General features: G+C 41.6%; 1 protein-coding gene across 1 annotated transcript; it reads left to right on the plus strand.

Moving 5' to 3' along the window:
- Positions 1–1479: 1479 nt before the first annotated feature.
- Positions 1480–19170, plus strand: LOC125465974 (procathepsin L-like). Its single transcript, XM_048560026.1, has 8 exons — positions 1480–1530; positions 2315–2493; positions 4664–4786; positions 11338–11517; positions 14761–14982; positions 16052–16220; positions 16939–17041; positions 18792–19170. Exons 2-8 carry the CDS (start codon positions 2371–2373, stop codon positions 18886–18888), a joined length of 1017 nt encoding a protein of 338 aa, XP_048415983.1. The 5' UTR covers positions 1480–1530; positions 2315–2370; the 3' UTR covers positions 18889–19170.
- The last annotated feature ends 1880 nt before the right edge of the window (positions 19171–21050 follow it).

A 21050-nucleotide genomic window follows, 5' to 3' on the forward strand; every position in this document is an offset into this window, starting at 1 on the left:
ACTACCAGGGTTCAAAGAAACAGGGACTGAGAGCAAGCCTTTTCTTCCTATGAATCCATAAATTTTTCGCTGGTCTGCCGAGCAAACTGTTGAAATATGGTCTTTTCTTATATTCCCAAAACTAATTCCACACTCTTTGCAAGCTGAATACGCCATCGGCAACCTTTTATCTCTCATGATGTGAATGCATCGTACAGGTGTGAATTAAACAAATGCAAATTTCATGATGCTGACAGCAGGTGCAGTTACAACGTTTAAAATATATTTGAATACATTCATGAGTAGGAAAGATTTGGAGGGATGTGGACCGACCATAGGCAGATGGGACTAGTTATATTCTGGAATATGGTCGACATGGATTAGGTGGGACGAAGGGTCCGTTTCCATGCTGTATGACTCTATGAGTTTATGACTGTATATCTGGTTTTATAGTCTTTGACTGAAATGGTAAATTCAATGCAGCCAGTTTAGTGCATTTTACATGAGTTCCCTGGGCTTGTTCCAAATTGTGGTCAGACGTTGTTCAAAATTGAGCCGTGGAATCTTTTCTATTCACTTTGTAAAGACAAATGGGGCTTCGGTTTGACACTTAATCAGACAGACAAACCAACACTGCAGGATTTTACTATTTCCTGGTTGCTTGTGTCTACAGATGCAAAAACACAGAAAATTCCAGGGTTAGAGTCCCTGAAATTTATAGACCTCTGAGCTGAGAATTGCCTCAGTTCTTGTGACATAGGAATCAAGCAAAGAGCTGTGGTCACTGGAGAATAGAAGCAAAAACAGAAACTGCTGGAGAAACTCAACAGTTCTGGCAACATCTGTGGGAGGAAGGAAAAGTTAATGCTTCAAGTCTGGTGATGCTTCATCAGACATAGGGTTGGCGAGGATTTTACCCAGAAAAACAAGAACAATGTTGCGAAAGAAGATGTTTAGCACTAGGAAAACAGTGATCTTGGCAGCCCTGGTGCTGGTCCACAAACAATGAGCTGATGATGCAGTCCTGGTGTAAAGATGCTTCTGGCGCCTGTGTCACTATGGGCTGCCAGTGATCACATCTTGCATACACAACTATTAGCTGAAAAATCTAACCTGCTGAAGGCAATGGAAATTGGATAATTGCCACAGATGCACTCCTGGGGTAAGAAGACACCCTGACAAAAATGCATTGCCAAGGATCCCCAAAAGAAAATCTTATTTCCTACAAAGAAATCAACAATCTGCCTCATGCAAATAAGATTTGCAACATCTCATTACCTTTCAGACTATGTTATTAAGATCATGTGGAGTATTTGCTTGGGATTTGTGTAACTGATGGTTGGAACTAACAGATGGACAAATATTTTAGATCAAAAGGAACAAAGATAATACTGGGTCTTCAGGGCCTGTGAACTAATTGGTGGAATTTATGAGGCAATTAGTTCACTTTGCATCTTCTAAGGATATATAAACCCCATTTCAAACCCCGCTACAGCACAACTTGGTTCCAAGTAGTTTCTGTCACTCAAGAAACAGAGGTGGCCTTGTAGGGTGAGTAAAGTATATTTCTTCTGACATGATAAATGGCCTGATGTTAATGTGTAATTAATATATTGAATCAACATTGTGTGATTTAATAGTGTAGCATGGCAAAAGAGAGTTTGGCAGAATAACTTTATTGTAATTACGTTCTATGTAGGAAAGGAAATTAGATTGAAAAATCTTAAACATTGGCATCTAATGTATTGCAAATGGGTTAACGCTTCCAGAGACAGAGCAAACAGAGGAAAGTCACAGTATTTTCTAAAATGAGCATCTTACCCAAATGCATTCAGCAAGAATCAGAGATTTGCAGGATCAATATATTACAGATTTTAATTAGTCAAATCTGAAGCTAAAGACGGCTCTCTTTTACTTCATGTCTATCTTCACAGCCCACACAAGACAAGGAAGTTTACGATGTCTGCCAACTGTGTTTCCAGGGTAATTAAAGTGGCTTGGAATGTAGGAATTAAACACTATCAGGTGTATAATAGCCCTCCTCATCTCAATGAAAAATAGTTGGCAAATTTTCTCTTTATATTTGCGATTGAAACAATTTAAGACGAAATCAAACACCTTTCTCCTGCTGTGTTATTATCCCTTTGCAGGCACAAGGCAGTTGATCTGCTCTCAGCTCTTCTACCTTTACTTCTGTGACTCCTTTTAGAAAATGTAGAAGGGGAGGTGATCATTCACCCTATGCTTGTGCCGGTCATCTTAATAATGAGGGTAGTACTGTAGGATTATGGACTTACATTACCTCTCCATGTCTTTCCTATTGTGTTGGCCACAGCTTCTCACCGAAGACATTAGTCCAGTGACAGGGCTTGACGTATTCAGCACTTCACCATGATAATTTCCCTCTTTGTGATGTGGATCCTGAGTGTTATGTCCATGGCCTTGTCAAACTCGATCGTTGATGAGCAATGGAAAATTTGGAAGCAGGCATATGGAAAAAGCTACCGTGATGTGGTAAGAAATGTAGGCTGACACCCTAGGAGAGGGTTTAGGGGACATGACACTGTTTTGAAGAGGGCAGATTGAACTGTAACCCCACCTGTTTGTTAATGTTGCTCAGTCGGAACCAAAGAGCAGAGTTTCCACAAAGCGTCCTTCTGTGGTGACGCAGATATTTAATATCAGCCAATAACTTGGCAACTATTGGGCACTTCTTCCAAATTTATTAAACACAAATAATGATGTGTTTCTCTCGTTTCCCCCAAAGTAATATTGGAAAGATCAAAGCCGTTATCATTAATTCCATATTGAAAGGCCTGTTGTCTAGTTACCAATTACATTCTAGTTGTGTGGGGCAAGTGGACAGCTTATACCTCTGGAGAAATATTTCATCTCTAGATCCACTTCTGACCAGGTATCTTCCCATGATTTCAGTCCTAAAACTGCCTATTTCCACCTCCCTGAAATCACTTGACTCTTCCTCGCCCTCACTGCATCTGCTGCTGAAATCCTCAATCATAACTGTGTTACCTCAGGGCTTCACTGTATGCTTTCTTGCCAGCCTCTCGCATTTTATTGCCTATAAACTGTGGTTTATCAAAAATACTGCTGCTCATGTCCTAACGTGTACTAGATTCCGGTCACCCACTGCTTCAATGCGTAAGGAACTATTTTGGCAATGCTTCAATTTTAAAGTTTTCACCCTTACTTTCAAATCAATTCATGCATGGTCTTTCCCTATCTCTGTAGTCCCCATCAACTCCACACTGCCCTGAGAAATCTGCACTTATTCAGTTCTGGACTGTTGCACATTCCCAGTTTCAATTGATCCACTGTTAATGGCCATTTCTGAGCTTTAGAATTCCCTCCCTAAACTTTTGTCATTCCACCTCTCTTTTCTCCTTTTAAGATGTCCCTTACAACTTGGCCCTTTGACCTGGCTTGTGCTCCAATATTACTAAATGTTTCTCACTTTCAAAGATTGCCTTACAACACTCCTGTATTGTACGTTGGAATAATATATAATGTTAAAGCAATTATTTGAATAGAAGTCATTGGTTCTTGTATTGGTCGAGAAGCAATAATTCTGGTATAGCAAATTTGACTGCCTTTGCACTTCTCAAAAACCTACATTTAAACTTTACCAGGCAGTGTAAGGAAAATGGGGCTGTAATCTACAACAATGCAGCAGAGGAGGGCAGGAATGGGCATTCTGGGAACATCCTTGCTTTTATTTCTGTGGCTTAAAGTTCAAGGGAGCTCTGTTAGCTTTTGTGCGTGTGGTAAGCTCTCACACCACTACAGTGCATTTACATTGCCTGTTTATCTAACTCATAGAATCCCTACAGTTTGGAAACAGGCCATTTGAGTCCAACACCCTCTGAAGCGCATCTCACCCTATAACCCTACATTTCCTCATGGCTAACCCACCTAGCCTGTGTACTCCTGGACACTATGGCAATTTAGCATGGCCAATGCACCTAAACTACACATCTTTGGGCTATGGGAGGAACACCTTGCAGACACTGGGAGAACATATAAACTAGATGCAGACAGTTGCCTGATGTTGGGATTAAGCCCAGGTTCCTGGTATTATGAGGTAGCTGTGTTAACCACTGACCCACCATGCTCCCATTAACTCCTGTAACTTCTTGGCTCATTGTTTGAATCCCATATTAAAATGAGCCAGGGCTGTTGTCTTACTGCCCTGTGGGTTATAATCCTTTTTCCCAAAACCATGGCTTAAAACTTATTTGGTTTCCTCTTCTTTGCTCCTGATAGCTTGATGCCAGTTTTCGCTACTGTGGCTGACATCAAATATTGTCACGTCCCATTTGAACATTTAGCTGCCTTCACTCATTTGAAGAAACATCATGTGGAGATGCCAGTGTTGGACTGGAATGCGCAAAGTCAGAAATCACATGACACCAGGTTGTAGTCCAACAAATTTATTTGAAATCGCAAACTTTCAAGTGCTGCTCCTTCATCAGGTGAAGCAGGTCACCTATCAAAGGAGCAGTGCTCCGAAAGCTTATGATTTCAAATAAATCTATTGGACTATAACCTGGTTTATTGTGAATTCTGACCTCGAAGAAACATGCCATTTACAGCTCCACTAACTTCGTTACATGTTGTGCAATTGCTGATCTGTACATTGTATTACAGTAGCTCATTGTTTTTACAGGAAGAAGATCGAGCCAGGAGAGAAATTTGGCTGGAAAACTTGGAGAAGATTGCAGCTCACAATGCTCAATATCATCAAGGAAATTCCACTTATGAAATGGCCATGAATGAATTTGGAGACTTGGTGAGTGAGAAAAATTGTACAGTACCACACTTGCTGGTTTGGTACTATGGGTGATGAAGTATCAGTTGAGCCCAACTAAGCAAGCCTGATTTCCTGGGACAAGAATACATCAGCTAGAATTATTGTTATCTCTGCTGGACGAGTTCTTATTTCCAACTATATAGCTAACGTACTGGGAGAAAAACATTGCCATGATTCTAACAGCACTACATAGATGTTCAATGAGAGAGCCCATCAGAAAAACATAGACTAGGTAATGAACATGGCATCATCAACAATGCTCATATCTGAGAATAAATTTAACTTTTAACTTAATTCCATTATTTTCCAGTTTAAATTAAGAAAGGCTTTAATGTTAACTATAACCTTATTTCTTTATTTTTCTATTTATTCTACAAAGGTAATGTGTAACTTTTTAACTCTGTTTCTCTTACTACTTTGTACCTAATTTTTGTAGCTCGGTACCTTTGTACTTAAGATGGTGCCTTGTGTGGAGACGTAATACACTTTTCACTGTCCTCCTGTACTTCTGCACTTAAGCACATGTGACACTAAAATCTTATTGTAAATGTAAATACAAATCTAAAATAAATTTCAGAAAAGGAAGATGGGAATCTGGGAGAATCAGAAAAGACTTTGGTGGGTTTGAAAAACTAATATATCCCAAATAGCCCTCCTTTCAATCATCTATCTCATTGTCTCTTACACTCTTCTGCGTTACATTCCCCACTGACTCAGTGGGTAATCTACACCACACATTAATACCCTCTGTGTGAAATAATTAAAGCTAAAAGGACTCTGATTTCCAGTTTAAGCCCAGGTCTCTCGGCTTTGCAATCTGTGACAATCTCATGTATTATTGGGCTCAATTTATCTTCCTTTAGGATATAAAATATTTAAATAACATCCTCAGTGACACTTCTTTCCTTCAGATAATTTACCCACTTCTTAGAGCTTTAATGTTTGAATGTACTGAGCAGTTTGTTTTTCCTTTTCTGCAGTTTCCAATGCCTTGTTACTCTTTCTGCAATATCGCAACCAGAATTGTATACCTCAACACATCTTCATTTACAAGATATTAAAATGTGAAGCTGGATGAAAACAACAGGCCAAGCAGCATCTCAGGAGCACAAAAGCTGACGTTTCGGGCCTAGACCCTTCATCAGAGAGGGGGATAGGGTGAGGGTTCTGGAATAAATAGGGAGAGAGGGGGAGGCGGACCGAAGATGGAGAGAAAAGAAGATAGGTGGAGAGGAGAGTATAAGTGGGGAGGTAGGGAGGGGATAGGTCAGTCCAGGGAAGACGGACAGGTCAAGGAGGTGGGATGAGGTTAGTAGGTAGGAAATGGAGGTGCGGCTTGGGGTGGGAGGAAGGGATGGGTGAGAGGAAGAACAGGTTAGGGAGGCAGAGGCAGGCTGGGCTAGTTTTGGGATGCAGCCGGGGGAGGGGAAGAGCTGGGCTGGTTTTGGGATGCGGTGGGGGAAGGGGAGATGTTGAAGCTGGTAAAGCCCGCATTGATACCATTGGGCTGCAGGGTTCCCAAGCGGAATATGAGTTGCTGTTCCTGCAACCTTCGGATGGCATCATTGCGGCACTGCAGGAGGCCCATGATGGACATGTCATCTAAAAAGTGGGAGGGGGAGTTGAAATCGTTCGCGACTGGGAGGTGCAGTTGTTTATTGCGAACCGAGCGGAGGTGTTCTGAAAAGCGGTCCCTAAGCCTCCGCTTGGTTTCCCCAATGTAGAGGAAGCCACACCGGGTACAATGGATACAGTATACCACGTTGGAGATGTGCAGGTGAACCTCTGCTTAATATGGAAAGTCATCTTGGGGCCTGGGATAGGGGTGAGGGAGGAGGTGTGGGGGCAAGTGTAGCATTTCCTGCGGTTGCAGGGGAAGGTGCCGGGTGTGGTGGGGTTGGAAGGCAATGTGGAGCGAACAAGGGAGTCACTTAGAGAGTGGTCTCTCCGGAAAGCAGACAAGGGTGGGAATGGAAAAATGTCTTGGGTGGTGGGGTCGGATTGTAGATGGCGGAAGTGTTGGAGGATGATGCGTTGTATCCGGAGGTTGGTGGGGTGGTGTGTGAGAACGAGGGGGATCCTCTTTGGGTGGTTGTGGCGGGGGCGGGGTGTGAGGGATGTGTTGCGGGAAATGTGGGAGACGCGGTCAAGGGCGTTGTCGACCACTGTGGGGGGAAAGTTGCGGTCCTTGAAGAACTTGGACATCTGGGATGTGTGGGAGTGGAATGCCTCATCGTGGGAGCAGATGCGGCGGAGGCGGAGGAATTGGGAATAGGAGATGGAATTTTTGCAGGAGGGTGGGTGGGAGGAGGTGTATTCTAGGTAGCTGTGAGAGTTGGTGGGCTTGAAATGGACGTCAGTTACAACCTGGATGCCAGAGATGGAGACTGAGAGGTCCAGGAAGGTGAGGTATCTGCTGGAGATGGCCCAGATGAACTGAAGGATGGGGTGGAAGGTGTTGGTGAAGTGGATGAACTGTTCGAGCTCCTCTGGGGAGCAAGAGGCGGCGCCGAAACAGTCATCAATGTATTGGAGGAAGAGGTGGGGTTTCTGGCCTGTGTAGGTGCGGCAGAGGGACTGTTCCACATAACCTACAAAGACGCAGGTACAGCTGGGGCCCATGTGGGTGCCCATGGCCACCCCCTTTGTCTGTAGGAAGTGGGAACCCTCACCCCATCCCCCTCTCTGATGTAGGGCCTAGGCCCGAAATGTCAGCTTTTGTGCTCCTGAGATGCTGCTTGGCCTGTTGTGTTCATCCAGCTTCACACTTTATTACCTTGGATTCTCCAGCATCTGCAGTTCCCATTATCACATCTTCATTTACAACCACTTTTCAATTTAGCTAATTACCAATTCACCTCAGAAGCTTGATTTTATTTGCTGCCTCCTTATTATGTATGTATTATAATACTGTATTGTGTGGCCTGTTATGAAAAATCTTGCTTAACATCAAAAAGAATTCACTTTCACTGAATGTATATTCACTTCCAGTGAAATCTCCAGGAATTTTAATAATTAAGAACATTGAACCCTAAATTGTCCAATAGCTCCCTCCTCATAATGATGCAGTTCTTTAATGATTTCTTTGGCTGGAATGTCTTTTAATGCTTTATCCAAAACCGATATAAGGTTCACAAGCTCATAGTTTCTGGGTCATCCCTATACACTTATGGAAAAATAATTGCTATATTAACAATACTCCAAATCCTCAGGAACCACTCCCATTTCTTTTTTGAAATTAAACAGATTTCACTCTCGACATTCATCCATCAAGCACACCATATTTTTCACTAACACTTTCAGTTTTTTGATCGCTGCCTTAACAAATACTTATTTTTCTGCTTAGAGCAAAAAAGAAACATTTTGATATATTTTGAATTTCTTGATTACTTGATGTTGTGCCATGATGAGACTTTGATGGCACATTTCAGTGGCTTAACCGTTCCTTTCCTCGTCTCCCTGATTCAAATAGTTGATTTTTGTTGCAATAGTTCCTGCGTCCAAACTCTATTTCCTATTTCAGCCCTTCTGAACAGTTTCCGATTTGCCATTATTTTGTTTTTAATTATGACTGATGTTGTCCAACAGCGCTTTACTTTCATGGGATGTGAATGTCACTGACAAGACAAGAATGAGCATATGATGTTCATTCTTAATTGCCCTGCATAAAATCTCATGTTTTACCCATGTTCTATGGTTTGATACCATGAGTCTTGTGGCTCTGTATAATAGATGCTGCCTTGTCTCTTCTGGTAACTTGGGACCGGTAATGGTCTTCCCCTACATATGACTGGCTACTGTTTGAGTATAAGTTTCTGCAAATTTTTGTCGACACCGTTGTGGATAACACTGTTCTCTGTAAGTTAACACAGACTATTCCGTTCCCTCTTCACAGTCTGTTACATTTGACTACTCTTATTACTGTTGGATGTTGATATACATCATTATCTTACATCAATTCCCATTATACCATAATCTCCACACTTTCTACATTTTCTCATTCATCCTCTTTTCCTTTTGATAGGTATCTTCCCTGTGTGTGCTATTTGAATCATGTTCTGCTTCCAGTGAATTTTACAGGCCACTCCAGACCACTTCTCATTTCTTCAAAATATGTTCTTCTTAGTCTAAGCGTTTCAATTGTATTCAGATGACATTCAGTCCTAAGCATAACCTTAAACTATATCAGAATGCTGCCACTTTTGCCACAGCATTCTTCAGCTGTTACAGGTCGAGGCTCACGATTCAGTACAACTCAGTATTCTTTTCATAGATTTTTTTGGACACTGCCACTGCACAACACCCCCCCACCCTCACACCCCCCCCCCCCACGCACACACACACACACACACACACACACACACACACACACACACACACACACACACACACACACACACACACACACACACGGAAGTCTGTGCGAAGCTCTGATGAAGATTCATTTCGACTTGAAATGTTAGCTTGCTCTCTCTCCGTGGATGCTGCTTGACCCACTATGATCTCTAGCATTTGTTATTTTCAGTACAGATTCAAGCATCTGCAGTAATTTGCTGCTACATGGAATTCTGTTAGCTTGGATGGCTGGTTTGCAATGAAGAGTGATGCCAACCATGCAGATTCAATTCCCATACTGTCTGAAGTCACCACTGAAGGCCTGCCTCCCTCATCTCGCCCCCTTACTTGAGACAGTGTGACCCTCAGGTTAAACTCACTATTAGTAATCTCTTTCTAATGAAAGAACATGTTCATGGTACTCTGCAACTATGGCAACTACTGCATTCGAGCATCTGCATGCTGCTCCCATTTATTCCGCTTGGTATTCCTACTAATTTGTTTAATTTCAAGGGATATTCCCGAAACGTCAGCTTTTGTGCTCCTGAGATGCTGCTTGGCCTGCTGTGTTCATCCAGCCTCACATTTTATTAACTCAAGGAAGTCTGTCCTATTTGTTTGGGTGGTCACTTTCTCTTGCAACTATTCTTGTAAGTTGCTCCTTCTGCCCCCTGTTGCAAGCATCATACAGTTCAATGTGCACTCTCAGGACAATGACACTGTTGACTGCAACATCTTAAATATTGGGTCAAATCCATATCCTGCATTCCTGACTTACAAAGGCAATTTGATGTGCAGAATTCTGGACTCATCTTCAGCACCAGGTCAGTGAATGAGTTTTTCTTCCTGTAACTATTTTTGTATTATCATTTTCAATGGGTGTGTGGGTTGATCCAGATGTGATGGAAGTGCAGTTGTTATTTTTAAGGGCTGTTAACTCAGCTCACTCGCAAAGACTGCCACTTAAAACTGGATGAACAAATATCTTTGTGTGGATTAATTGCACCAACTGTTTCTTGGTTAACACATTTGTGCCATCAGTCTGTGTTTGATTAAGTTTGTTTCAGCTAACAACTGATTTTAGGTTCCGGTTAACAATTCCTGAAATATAACATTTGGCCAAATTTAATAACTGCCAATTTACAAGCTTTGTTCACAGCACAGTTACTTGGCTTTTTAATATTGTTTCACTTTCAGTTAAATGCATTTACAATGAAGAATTGGCGATACTGTGACCTTCATCTTGGTTATGTTAGAAAATCCAATCCAATAGTGCCTCTGATTGTGGGGATTTATTAGTTAACTGTCATAGAGTCATCGAGTAACATAGCACAGATACAGACCTTTTGGGCTAACCAGTCCATGCTAAATATAATTCCAAGCTAAACTAGTCCTACCTGCCTGTTCCTGGCCTATATCCCTCCAAACATTTCCTATTAATGTACTTATCCAAATGTCTTTTAAGTGTAGTAATTGTATCCGCATCCACCACTTCCTCAGGAAGTTCACTCCTCACACGAACCACTTCTGTGTAATAAAATTTGCCACTCATGTCTTTTTTTAAATTTCTCTCCTCACACCTTAGAAATGCGCCTCCTGGTCTTGAAATGCCCCATCCTAGGGAAAAGGCAGCCACCATTAACTCTATCTGTATCCCTCATTATCTTATAACATTCTACAAGGTCACCGCTTAACCTCCAACACTCCAGTGAAAAAAGCCCCAGCCTTTCTTTATTACTCGAACCTTCTGTGCCTGGCAACATCTTGGTAAATCTATTCTGCGCCCTCTCCACTTTGCTTAGAATCATGGTCTTATTTCAAAAGTATTTGTAAAGATTCATAATAAATTGAAATAAAGTATCCATGATAGTTGTACCAATTCCTGTAATTGCTTCTTTGACTTCAAATTTCTTGATCTGATCTCCCTCTTTGACCTGTTGATCTACAACGGGCAATAGGAGTTAGTTTCCTTCTGCTCATGTCTGTTGTCTCCATCTACAAGGTTTCTGTATTTTTGGCATCTAGACGAACTCAAGATCTCCATCACTGTTATCACCAATCAGAAAACATGGATGCAAATTGCAAGCATAATCCAAACACATGAAATTGAAACTTATTGTAAACCGATCGATTTTGATTTTGCATATTTTGCTGTTGTAGTGTCTTTGGAAGTAACATGCAACTCTCTCTTCCAGACGTCAACGGAGTTTGTAGAATTGTTCACTGATTCAGCAATGTATGAAATGGCAAATTACACAGATGATGCACTATCAGATATTGAGCTGGAAGAACTGGAAGAAATAGAGGAAGTCAGCCGTATTCCCAAAGAAGTGGACTGGCGTCAAATGGGCTATGTTAGGGATGTAAAGAACCAGGTACATGTTACCTTTTCATACTGACTGTTCACTCTGTGCTGGAAGGTTGTTTCTTGATTTTGATTTTATTGGGATTACAAAATGATGCTTCTTTAATATTTTAACTCTAAGGAATGCTCATGAATGACTTATGGATACTTGAACATTTTTAACATTTGCAATCACCTCATGTTTGAGAAAAGTTAAAGCTAGACCAAATGGGCATCAGGAGGAATAATTCATGGTTGCTGTTTTTCCCCTAAATGCCAATAGGAGGAGGTGCTGAGAACAGAAGCAAACAGGGTTAGCAGGGACTACTGATGCTGGAGTCTGAGCTAACAAGGTGTGGAGCTGGATAAACACAGCAGGCTAGGTAGCATCAGAGGAGCAGAAAAGCTGATGTGTCGGGTCTGGACCCTCCTTCATAGAGGGAGGGGATGGGGAAGGGTGCTCTGAAATAAAGAGAGGGGAGGGGTGGTAATAGAAGGTGGATAATGGAGAGGATAGGTGGGAGAGAAGATAGACAGGTCAAGGAGGTGGGGCTGAAGTTAGTAAGTGAGTGAAGGTAGGAAGTGGGGGTGAGTGTTGGTCCGTGAGGTGGGAGGAGAAAGGTGGGAGAGAAGACGGATAAGTCAAGGAGGTGGGGATGAGATGGGGGGGCTGGTCTTGGGATGAGGTTGGTGGTTGTGGAGATTTTGAAGCTAGTAAAGTCCACATTGAGACCATTGGGTTGAGGGCTTTCAAGTGGAATATGAGGTGCTGTTTCTCCAGTTTCCAGTTGGCATCATTGTGACGCTGAAGGAGGCCTAGGATAGACGTGTTGTCCAGGGAGTGGGAGGGGGAGTTGAAGTGGTGTGGAACTGGGAGGTGTTGTTTGTTTGTCGCGAACCAAGCGTAGGTGCTCCACAAAGTAGTCTCTGAGCACCCGTTTGGTCTCCCTGATATAGAGGAGGGCTAATGTGTCCAATTCAGACAGACATCATGGGTGTACAGTCTAGTGCTAAAGTGGACTTGTGATAGAGTGGTAATGTCCAAAATTCTAGCCTAAAAAGTCCAGGATAAAGCCTCACCCGCCTTGGAAGTTTGCTATAACATGCCTGAACAGGTAGTTTACAAATAATTTGAGGGTCCTGTGGAGGAATGGTAGTGCCCCCAACTGTGGGCCAGTAAGTGCACATTCAAGTCCCATCTACTTCAGCGCTGGCATGACATATCTGGACAAGTTGATTAAAAATAATTACATGCACAGAACAGTGCTAAAGAGACCTGTTAGTGCAGCGACAATGTCCTTAACTCTGGGCTAAAAGGTTTGGATTCAAGTCAGGATAGTCTTGCAGGTTTGTCTCCTCACTTCAGAACAGTTGTTTAAAAAGATTTCCTTTCTGAAGAAATGCATCTTCATGTTCGATTTTTCATCTTTAACAAAACCACATATATACTCATGGTCCTGAATTAACGCTTTGAGTGCTTGGCAGATCAGCTATAGAGTCATAGAGTCATACAGCGCAGAAACTGACATTTCATTCCAACCAGTCTATAATGACCATAATCCTAAAGTAAACTGGTCCCACCTGCCTGCGCTTGGCCCATATCCCTCTAAACATTTCTTATTCATGTACTTATCTAAATGTCTTTTAAATGTTTTAACTGTACATGCATCCACCGCTTCCTCAGGAATTTCATTCCTCACATGAATGCTTCTGTGTAATAAAGTTGCCCCTCATGTCTTATTCAAATCTTTCTCCTCTCACCTTAAAAATATGCCCTATGGTCAGGAAAGGAAATTAAAATGCACCAAACTATTTTGCAAGTAAACTTCTAATGCTAAAAATAATGAAATCACTTTCTACAAAACAAATGATAGAGAGCTACCATGTTCTTTAACAAAGATGCAACCTCATTTTTTTTACAGAGGATCAAAAGGACATTTTTATAATAAAAGGATTGGTTAGAATCCATTTGATTTTAAATAATTTAACCTATTTTTCCTAATCAACCTGTTCAGAGATGCTATTACACACCTTGTGGAAGAGATGGGACTTGGACCTGGGCATCCAGGTCCAGGGATATGGACAATGACATGAGGTTGATGTTAGCCTGCATCATCAATGTGCTAGTTAAGGCAGCCCTCACTTGGAGGGAGCCCTGACCTTGGGAACTGCCAGCCAATCAGATTGGATAGTGCTGGAACTGAAAGGATGCCCACAAAGAAGTGTCATTCTTGCTGGACAGGCTGAGTCTGGCTTCTTGGGTGGGGAAGGACTGGGCACCAAGGGAGGAGGGCTAGGAGCTTGGGCTGTGGGGAAAGGGTTCATGGTGGGCCGGGAAGGCAGTAGGCATACTTCATGTAAACTTCTTCCGCACTTCCTCCAATGCATTTACAATCATAGAATCTCTGCAGTGAAGATACACGCCATTCAGTCTATTGAGCCTATGCTGACCTGTCGAAGAACACCCCCCTACACTATACCCACATTTAGCATGGCTAACCCACCCAGCCTGCACAATCCTGGACATTATAATAATTTCCCATGTCCAATCTTCCTAAACCTGCACATCTTTGGACTGTGGGAGGAAACCGGAGCACTCGGCGGAAACACATGCAGACACAGAAAGGGTACACACATTCCACACAGGCAGTCCCCCAGGGCTGGATTCAAACCCAGGTCCTTGTTGGTGTGAGGCAGCAGTGCTAACTATTGTGCCACTGTGCTGCCCTTCCTAAAGTGTGGTGCCCAAAAACTATACTCCAGTTGAACTTATATAAGTTCAGTAAAACTTGCCTGCTCGTGTACTTTATGCCACTATAAATAATTCCAAAGGTTGTGTATGTTTTATCGCCAACTCTCACCAGATGCCCTTGGCCAACCTGCTTTCTGTTTCTCACTACAAACTCTAATTCACTAGGTTTTTGATTCTTAAGCTATGCTGCCAGCCTGAAATAATGTTGCAAGGGACTGAAGTATTACCTTGTACCAAAAACAAAGTTGCTGATTCGCAGCATCTGCAGTTCTTTTGGTTTTTGTCATGTTGTACCATTCAGGCATCCGAAAGTGGAAGTGGTAAGGGCTGTAGTTAATCTGGAACTGAATATTTTGCGTAAATCCATTTCAGGCCCATTCGTGTCCATTGGCGATCATAGTCAAGGCAAAGGTGTAGCTAACTATTTGGACTCTCTATTAGCTTTCAATCAAAGTTCTGAAGCTCATGAAGAAAAGCTCTTAAATTTTTTCAAATTTGGCAATTTATCTTCTTCCCCTGCAGGGTTCATGTTTATCGTGCTATGCATTTGCTGCCGCTGGAGCTCTGGAAGGTCAGCTGGCCAAGAAAAGGAACCAGTATGTGGATCTGAGTGTGCAAAACATCATTGACTGTTCCAATGAGTTTAAGAATTATGGGTGCAATGGAGGTTTACCGTATCGTGCCTTTAAATACATTAAGAAATACGGCATTGAAACTGATCAGTCATACCCCTACCAAGCAAAGGTATAGTCTTCTGCTTGATCATTTCATACAGTAAAACTTGACTGTTCATTGTGAGGTCTGAAAGATAGTCTGGTTCAAGGAACTGCTTCATTTAACTTCTACAAATACTGACATCACCTGGATCTGAGTACCTTCATGCAATGTGGCAAGTAAATGTCATTTTGATTATCAGTAGAAAAGATGTCCTTCATTCTGAAAGTGTGTCGTTGGATTAAGTCTGACCCTGTCCTTCCTGCTAGTCCATCCCCATTTTTGAATTATAGCACATTTGAAAGATGCTTGCATCAAATAGCTTGAAATGATCAATTAGGAAAAGTTAACCCCTTGAAGACATTGACCAATCGTGATAAACCTTAATGAATTGCGGCCTCCATGCAAACATATTTGAGTTTGATACTTCTCTTACACAATCCAGTAGAGATTGTCAATAGTGATCGGGGTGGAAGCACTTGACTAAATTTCCACTTTCTACAGATTGGGCATCTTCAGCACCTTCAGGCACTACCCTAGCTGAGATTAATTAACTCAACAAAGAGTAGAAATTAGCCTGTTAGTGAAAAAAAACAGTCACGGCAATTTTGGTGGTGGGAAGGTCGCTCGGTTATGTGTGACAACACTCCGGGATAGAAGTAAGGAGAAATAAAGAAATAGAAGTTAGCCTGTGGCTTTCTGTCTGCTACCACAAAGATACTCAATGAATAAGCATTTCGAGTCGTTCAGCCGGTCAGAGTCACATCTTAACCAGAGTGTGACTTGACGTTTGGATGAGATAAGCTGTTGAAAAGGTGGTCTTAGTGTAGCTTTTGAAGTTGGAGGAACGGAGCAAAGTAAAGAGGTTTAGAAAGTGAAAGCAGAGGGGTTGAGTCCAAATGAGTACATCAGGGAAAGCTGTTTGGAAAGGGGTCAGGGATACACGAACACCGAGTGATGTGGGACGTGCTCAGAGGCAATGTAGGGCAGTAGGGCAGGGGTCTGATAGATGCATGGGATTTTGTGTGTGATACGATGTTGACATTTATGAAAATTATTGTCCGCCGATTTGCTAAACAGGCTCTCTTTCTCATTGCAGCGAAATGATCGGTGCTTTTTTAATAGCTTTAAGAGTGTCACCACAATTAAAGAATTCAAAAGGATAAAGAACATTGGAGAGAAAAAATTAGCTGCATTAGTGGCACGTGTCGGACCAGTTTCTGTACTTGTTTATTCCTCACTTAATTCCTGGAGATTTTACAAGTCAGGTAAAGAAAATTCTGAAGTAGAACAAAGAACTGTGGAACTGAAAATCTGAAACAAAAACAAAACTTGCTGGAGAACCTCAACAGGTCTGATAGCATCTGTGGAGAGAACGCAGAGTTAAAGTTTCGAGTTCGGTGACTCTTCTTCAGAACTGAATGGTTCAGAATCTACCTCTCAATCTCACCGTGCATGATATCAACAGATTGGGAACAATGGGATTCACCTTCAGGGACAATTGGTAGACTAAATAGCTTTGTAATTGAATTCCTGAATACTTTCCCTTTACTACTTCTGTCTTTGGAAGTTTTGTTTTCAACTGAATTTTCTCTTTTGACTAGGCTAGCTACCTTCCCTAACTGCTTGGCGAAAGATGCTGTAAGCATGCAAAATCTTGTAGGTCTGCCTTTCCAATTTTGTTTAATATTGTACAGAATTGGAAAGGCAGACCTACATTTCAGAGTTGTTTTCATCTACAATACTTCTGTAGTAAATGAAACCAGGTGGACCTCACTGACTATGAGGTGCTTGATTGGGGTTGTTAACCTGGGCCAATCAGGAGTCCCTGACTGACCAATATAACCAGGAGACGTACAAGCCTCTAAGGTCAGAGGGCTGACTCCAAGCTGGCTGCAGCTAATATGCTTTATAATAAAGTAAGCAAAGTGTGATTTGGTGATACAGACCTGTATGTAGTTATTTCAGCTACCCTCCATTTTGCAGGTATCTTTGATGATGTTGACTGCAATAAGAGAGTTGACCATGCAGTGGTCTTGGTTGGCTATGTGGGTGTATCTTCAAGAGGCTACTGGATCATTAAAAACAGGTAATAGCTACAAATTAAGAATATCAGGCAGAATGGAAACCTTTGTTATCCTATGAATTATACAAAGTGGTGCTGGCACAGAAATAACTTAACAAATGGAAAAGCAAAGCATTAAAGAGCAGACACTTAAATGGGACCCCCTAAAGCATTTATGAGCATTTAAGTAAAGCTAATTTTATCAAAGAAATAAATGAACACAATGCAATCTTTCTGTTGATTTACTTATTTCCAATTGCCACCTTGTGGATAAACATGGGATAGCTAAACTTGCCCCACTGGGTGTGAATTGTCATCATACAGCAGTCTCTCAACTGCCTGGCACTTGAGAGTAATTGTAAAAGTTCATTCTTTTATCTGCAGTCACTTGGCCTCGTTTTTACTGAGTAGCAAGTGAAACATTTGTTTCCCTGCCTCAAATCAATTTCTCCCAGAAAAGATGAGATGAAAGCTGATTTTTTTTTGATGCTTTCCTTTACATGTATCCTGAGATTTGCTCTGCCCAGCTGTCAATTGCTTCCACCTTTTCTGAATGTATCATCTCACTTTTCAGATCCTGAAAGGCCGATGATGGCATTGTGGTATTGTTGCTAGACTATTAATCCAGAGACCCAGATAGCATTCTAGGAACCCAGGTTTAATCCCATCATTGGCAGATGTTGGGATTTGAATTCAATCATATCTGGAAATAAAAGTCTAATGATTGTGAAACTGAGTGAAAATACCATCTGGTTCACTAATGTCCCTTTAAAGAAGGATACTGTTGTCCTTACCCGGTCTGGCCTACATTATGAATCCAGATGCCCAACGGTGTGGTTGACTCTCAACTGCCTTCTGGGCAATTGGGAGTTAGCAATAAATGCTGGTCTAGTCAGTGTCATCCACATCCTTTGAATGCATTAATTTTAAAAAACTGCATTTTAGATCTTCTACTGTATACTTTTTGACATGGATTCTTGCATGAAAATTATAAACTGCCATGTTTTACACTTAATTCCTCATTCAGTCAAAACTGACCTTTTGTGAAACAAGGGACACCATGGCACAGTGGGAATGTTTCTGCTCTAGTAAACCAGACCTCCAGGCTAATCTTTAGGCATACATTCAAATCCCACTATAAGAGCTGGTGGGCTTTTCAATCAATAATACATCTGAAAGTGAAGCTATTCTTGGTGATGGTGACCATGTCACCAGTTTTTAAGGGGCAGCCCCATTGTCAGTGGTTAACACTGCTGCCTCATAGTGCCAGGGGCCTGGGTTTGATTCCATCCTCAGGTGACTGTCTGTGTGAAGTTTGCATGTTCTCCCTGCATGTGCATGGGTTCACTAAGGTGCTCCAGTTTCCTCCCACAGTCCAAAGATGTGCAGGTTAGGTGAGTTAGCTTTGGGAAATCTCCAGTTAAAGGGAGAGTGCTAAGGGTTGAGTCGGGTTGAGTCTGGGTGAGATGCTCTTCAGGGGGTCAGTGTGAACTCAACAAGCCAAATGGCTTGTTTCCATACACAGCGATTCTAAGTATTGGCTCTTCTAACTATCCCAATTATTGGTCCAGATGAAATTATAAATCACCAGAAGTAAATTCTTTACAGAATGAACCTGAGGCCCTGCTAATAACACTGGTTGAATTAAAACCAAAAACCCAAATGAAGAAATTTAAAATATTATGGAACCAAACATACAAAAATCCTAATTGTATTAATTTTGGATATGATTAGTTTGGGTTTTGCATATTAACAAATGTTCTTGCTTTTCTAGCTGGGGAAAATCCTGGGGCGAGGAAGGATACATGCGCATGATTAAAGGCAAAAATATGTGTGGAATTAAATATTGTGTTTCCTATCCCACAATCTGAAGACTTTTGACTTCTGCAACAAAAATCACTCAGAAGAAATTAGTTTAGAAAACATCCTGTATTTAGTAACTACTTTATATGAATCATATTATAACAGAGCTGTGTACAGTATTTGTTGAGCAAACATGTAATTAGGACTATTTACTCTAGAGGGAGCCAGACTTGTCTTTAAGTGCATTTTGAAAGCTTTCTTGGCAATGATTAGCATTTACTTTGTTGTGGTGCTATTTTGTTTCAGAGGTGAAACTCATAATCAGCAAAATAAAAATAGAATTAATCTGACTGTTATTGTCTAATTTGTTTGAGAGAATGGCATGTGAAGGACTTGCTGTTCCCAGCACTGTAAAATTACAGGATGTGGGGTGGGGGGGAAATCCCTCTGCATGATAGTCAGCTGCAAAATGGGGATTTAAAAAAAAATCCTCAACACAGCACAAATGAGCTCCATAGGAATGATACAGGGTTCATTGTAACCTTGCAGAAGAGTGAGACAGCCAAACTCTGGCTTATTAAGCACTAAAAGAGACATTATTACAAACAGTAGTACAGAAGAAACATTCACACATCCATCAACCTGGGACTCACGGTTGTAAAGAACTGTGATCAGAGATAACGGGAACTACAGATGCTGGAGAATCTAAGATAACAAAGTGTGAAGCTGGATGAACACAGCAGGCTAAGCAGCATCTCAGGAGCACAAAAGCTGACGTTTCGGGCCTAGACCCTTCATCAGAGAGGCGTTTTCTGCTATGGGAACACTATTAAGGACATCCAGGTCTGTAATCAATACTGGTAACAACCGGTAATGTGATTGATCATCATAGAATCCCTACACAAACCTCCACAGAGCATCCCACCCAGCTATACCCTCTTCCCCATAAGCCTGCATTTACCATAGCTAATCTAACTGACCTGTACACTGCGGGGTGACTTAGCATAGCCAATCTACCCATCCTGCACGTCATTAGACTGTGGGAGGAAACCAGAACACTCGGTGGAAACCCATGCAGACACAAGAAGAAAATGCAAACTCCACACAGGCAGTCACCTAAGGCTGGAATCAAATCCAGGTTCTTGGTGCTTGAGGTGGCAGTGCTAACCACTGTGCCACTGTGCTACCCTAATTGGGTTTCAGTCAAATTCTAGAGTGGTTTATATGGGGGTGGGGAGGTTAGTTTTTAAGCTGCATGGGTTTGCATTGTGGAAACTGGTGTAAGTTTCAAACAAACCTGTGTGGGAGTTTTGTGTAAAATTATGGACAAGTCATAAGAGGATTTGTACATAGCAGTGAATTTTGCAATTTCAATATTGTAACAAATCTGAGGTTGATTGGAAATCAGTACATTGTGTATTTTTCTCGTGTGATTCCTAGATTTCAAGTATCAAACTCAAAGGTGTTGCTTGCTGTGATTTGGAGGTCCCACATAATCAAGGTTAATCATGATTGATGAGCGCCTTCAACAGGTTAACCTTTCCTAGTTAATGGTATATAGCTGTTTGATACATTAAAGAGCAAACATGATCAAAAGGTGCTATAATTCAGAAATGATCACTTTGAATAGACTAGTTCTTGGAGGAAGAACAAAGGGAGATTTAGCCCATGCATACAGCTGAGGAAAAGCTGAAATATTATGTGTAATATGTGATAAGGAGGTAAGTTAATCCCTCTTGCTGAAGGCAGAAATCAAGTGAAATCACAATCTAAAGAAAACAAGACAAATGCCTTTCAGCTGACTTGCAAAGTTAAGCATCTCAAAATCAAACCCTTACCTATCAACATCAGTGCAACTAGTGTCACTCATTGTAACGACTGTAATGTCCCATTGTCTATTCACCACAGAACTCGGAGATCCTTATATCTTTTTAAGCGTTTTATCCTATTTGGCCTCATTTCTTATCTCTGATCTGTATGTATATGCTTTGCATTATTATTGCTTCTTGTGTTTCATACTTACTAAACTCGCTCAATTAGTCTGGGAGAAAGACATCCAGAAGGGATGGTATCTTTTTTAAATTAATCTTGATATGACCAATCAAGGGAATGGGTAAATAGTTAAAAGTGAGCAAGTCCATCCGTCTTCACACTGGGCTTGACAATTTAGGGGCAATCCCATGTAGAACTGTAATAAATTGGGGGAATCTTTCTGAGGGACCGGTTGTAA

Source organism: Stegostoma tigrinum, chromosome 30, assembly GCF_030684315.1.
Source record: "Stegostoma tigrinum isolate sSteTig4 chromosome 30, sSteTig4.hap1, whole genome shotgun sequence".
Lineage (NCBI taxonomy): Eukaryota > Metazoa > Chordata > Chondrichthyes > Orectolobiformes > Stegostomatidae > Stegostoma > Stegostoma tigrinum.

What these genes read in the sequence shown, in the direction of transcription:
- LOC125465974 (XM_048560026.1), top strand. Translation starts at nt 2,371, where the DNA reads ATGATAATTTCCCTCTTTGTGATGTGGATCCTGAGTGTTATGTCCATG. An exon ending in TGAATGAATTTGGAGACTTG is followed by an intron (nt 4,787 to 11,337) that starts GTGAGTGAGAAA and finishes TCTCTCTTCCAG; the next exon opens with ACGTCAACGGAGTTTGTAGA. An exon ending in CATACCCCTACCAAGCAAAG is followed by an intron (nt 14,983 to 16,051) that starts GTATAGTCTTCT and finishes TTCTCATTGCAG; the next exon opens with CGAAATGATCGGTGCTTTTT.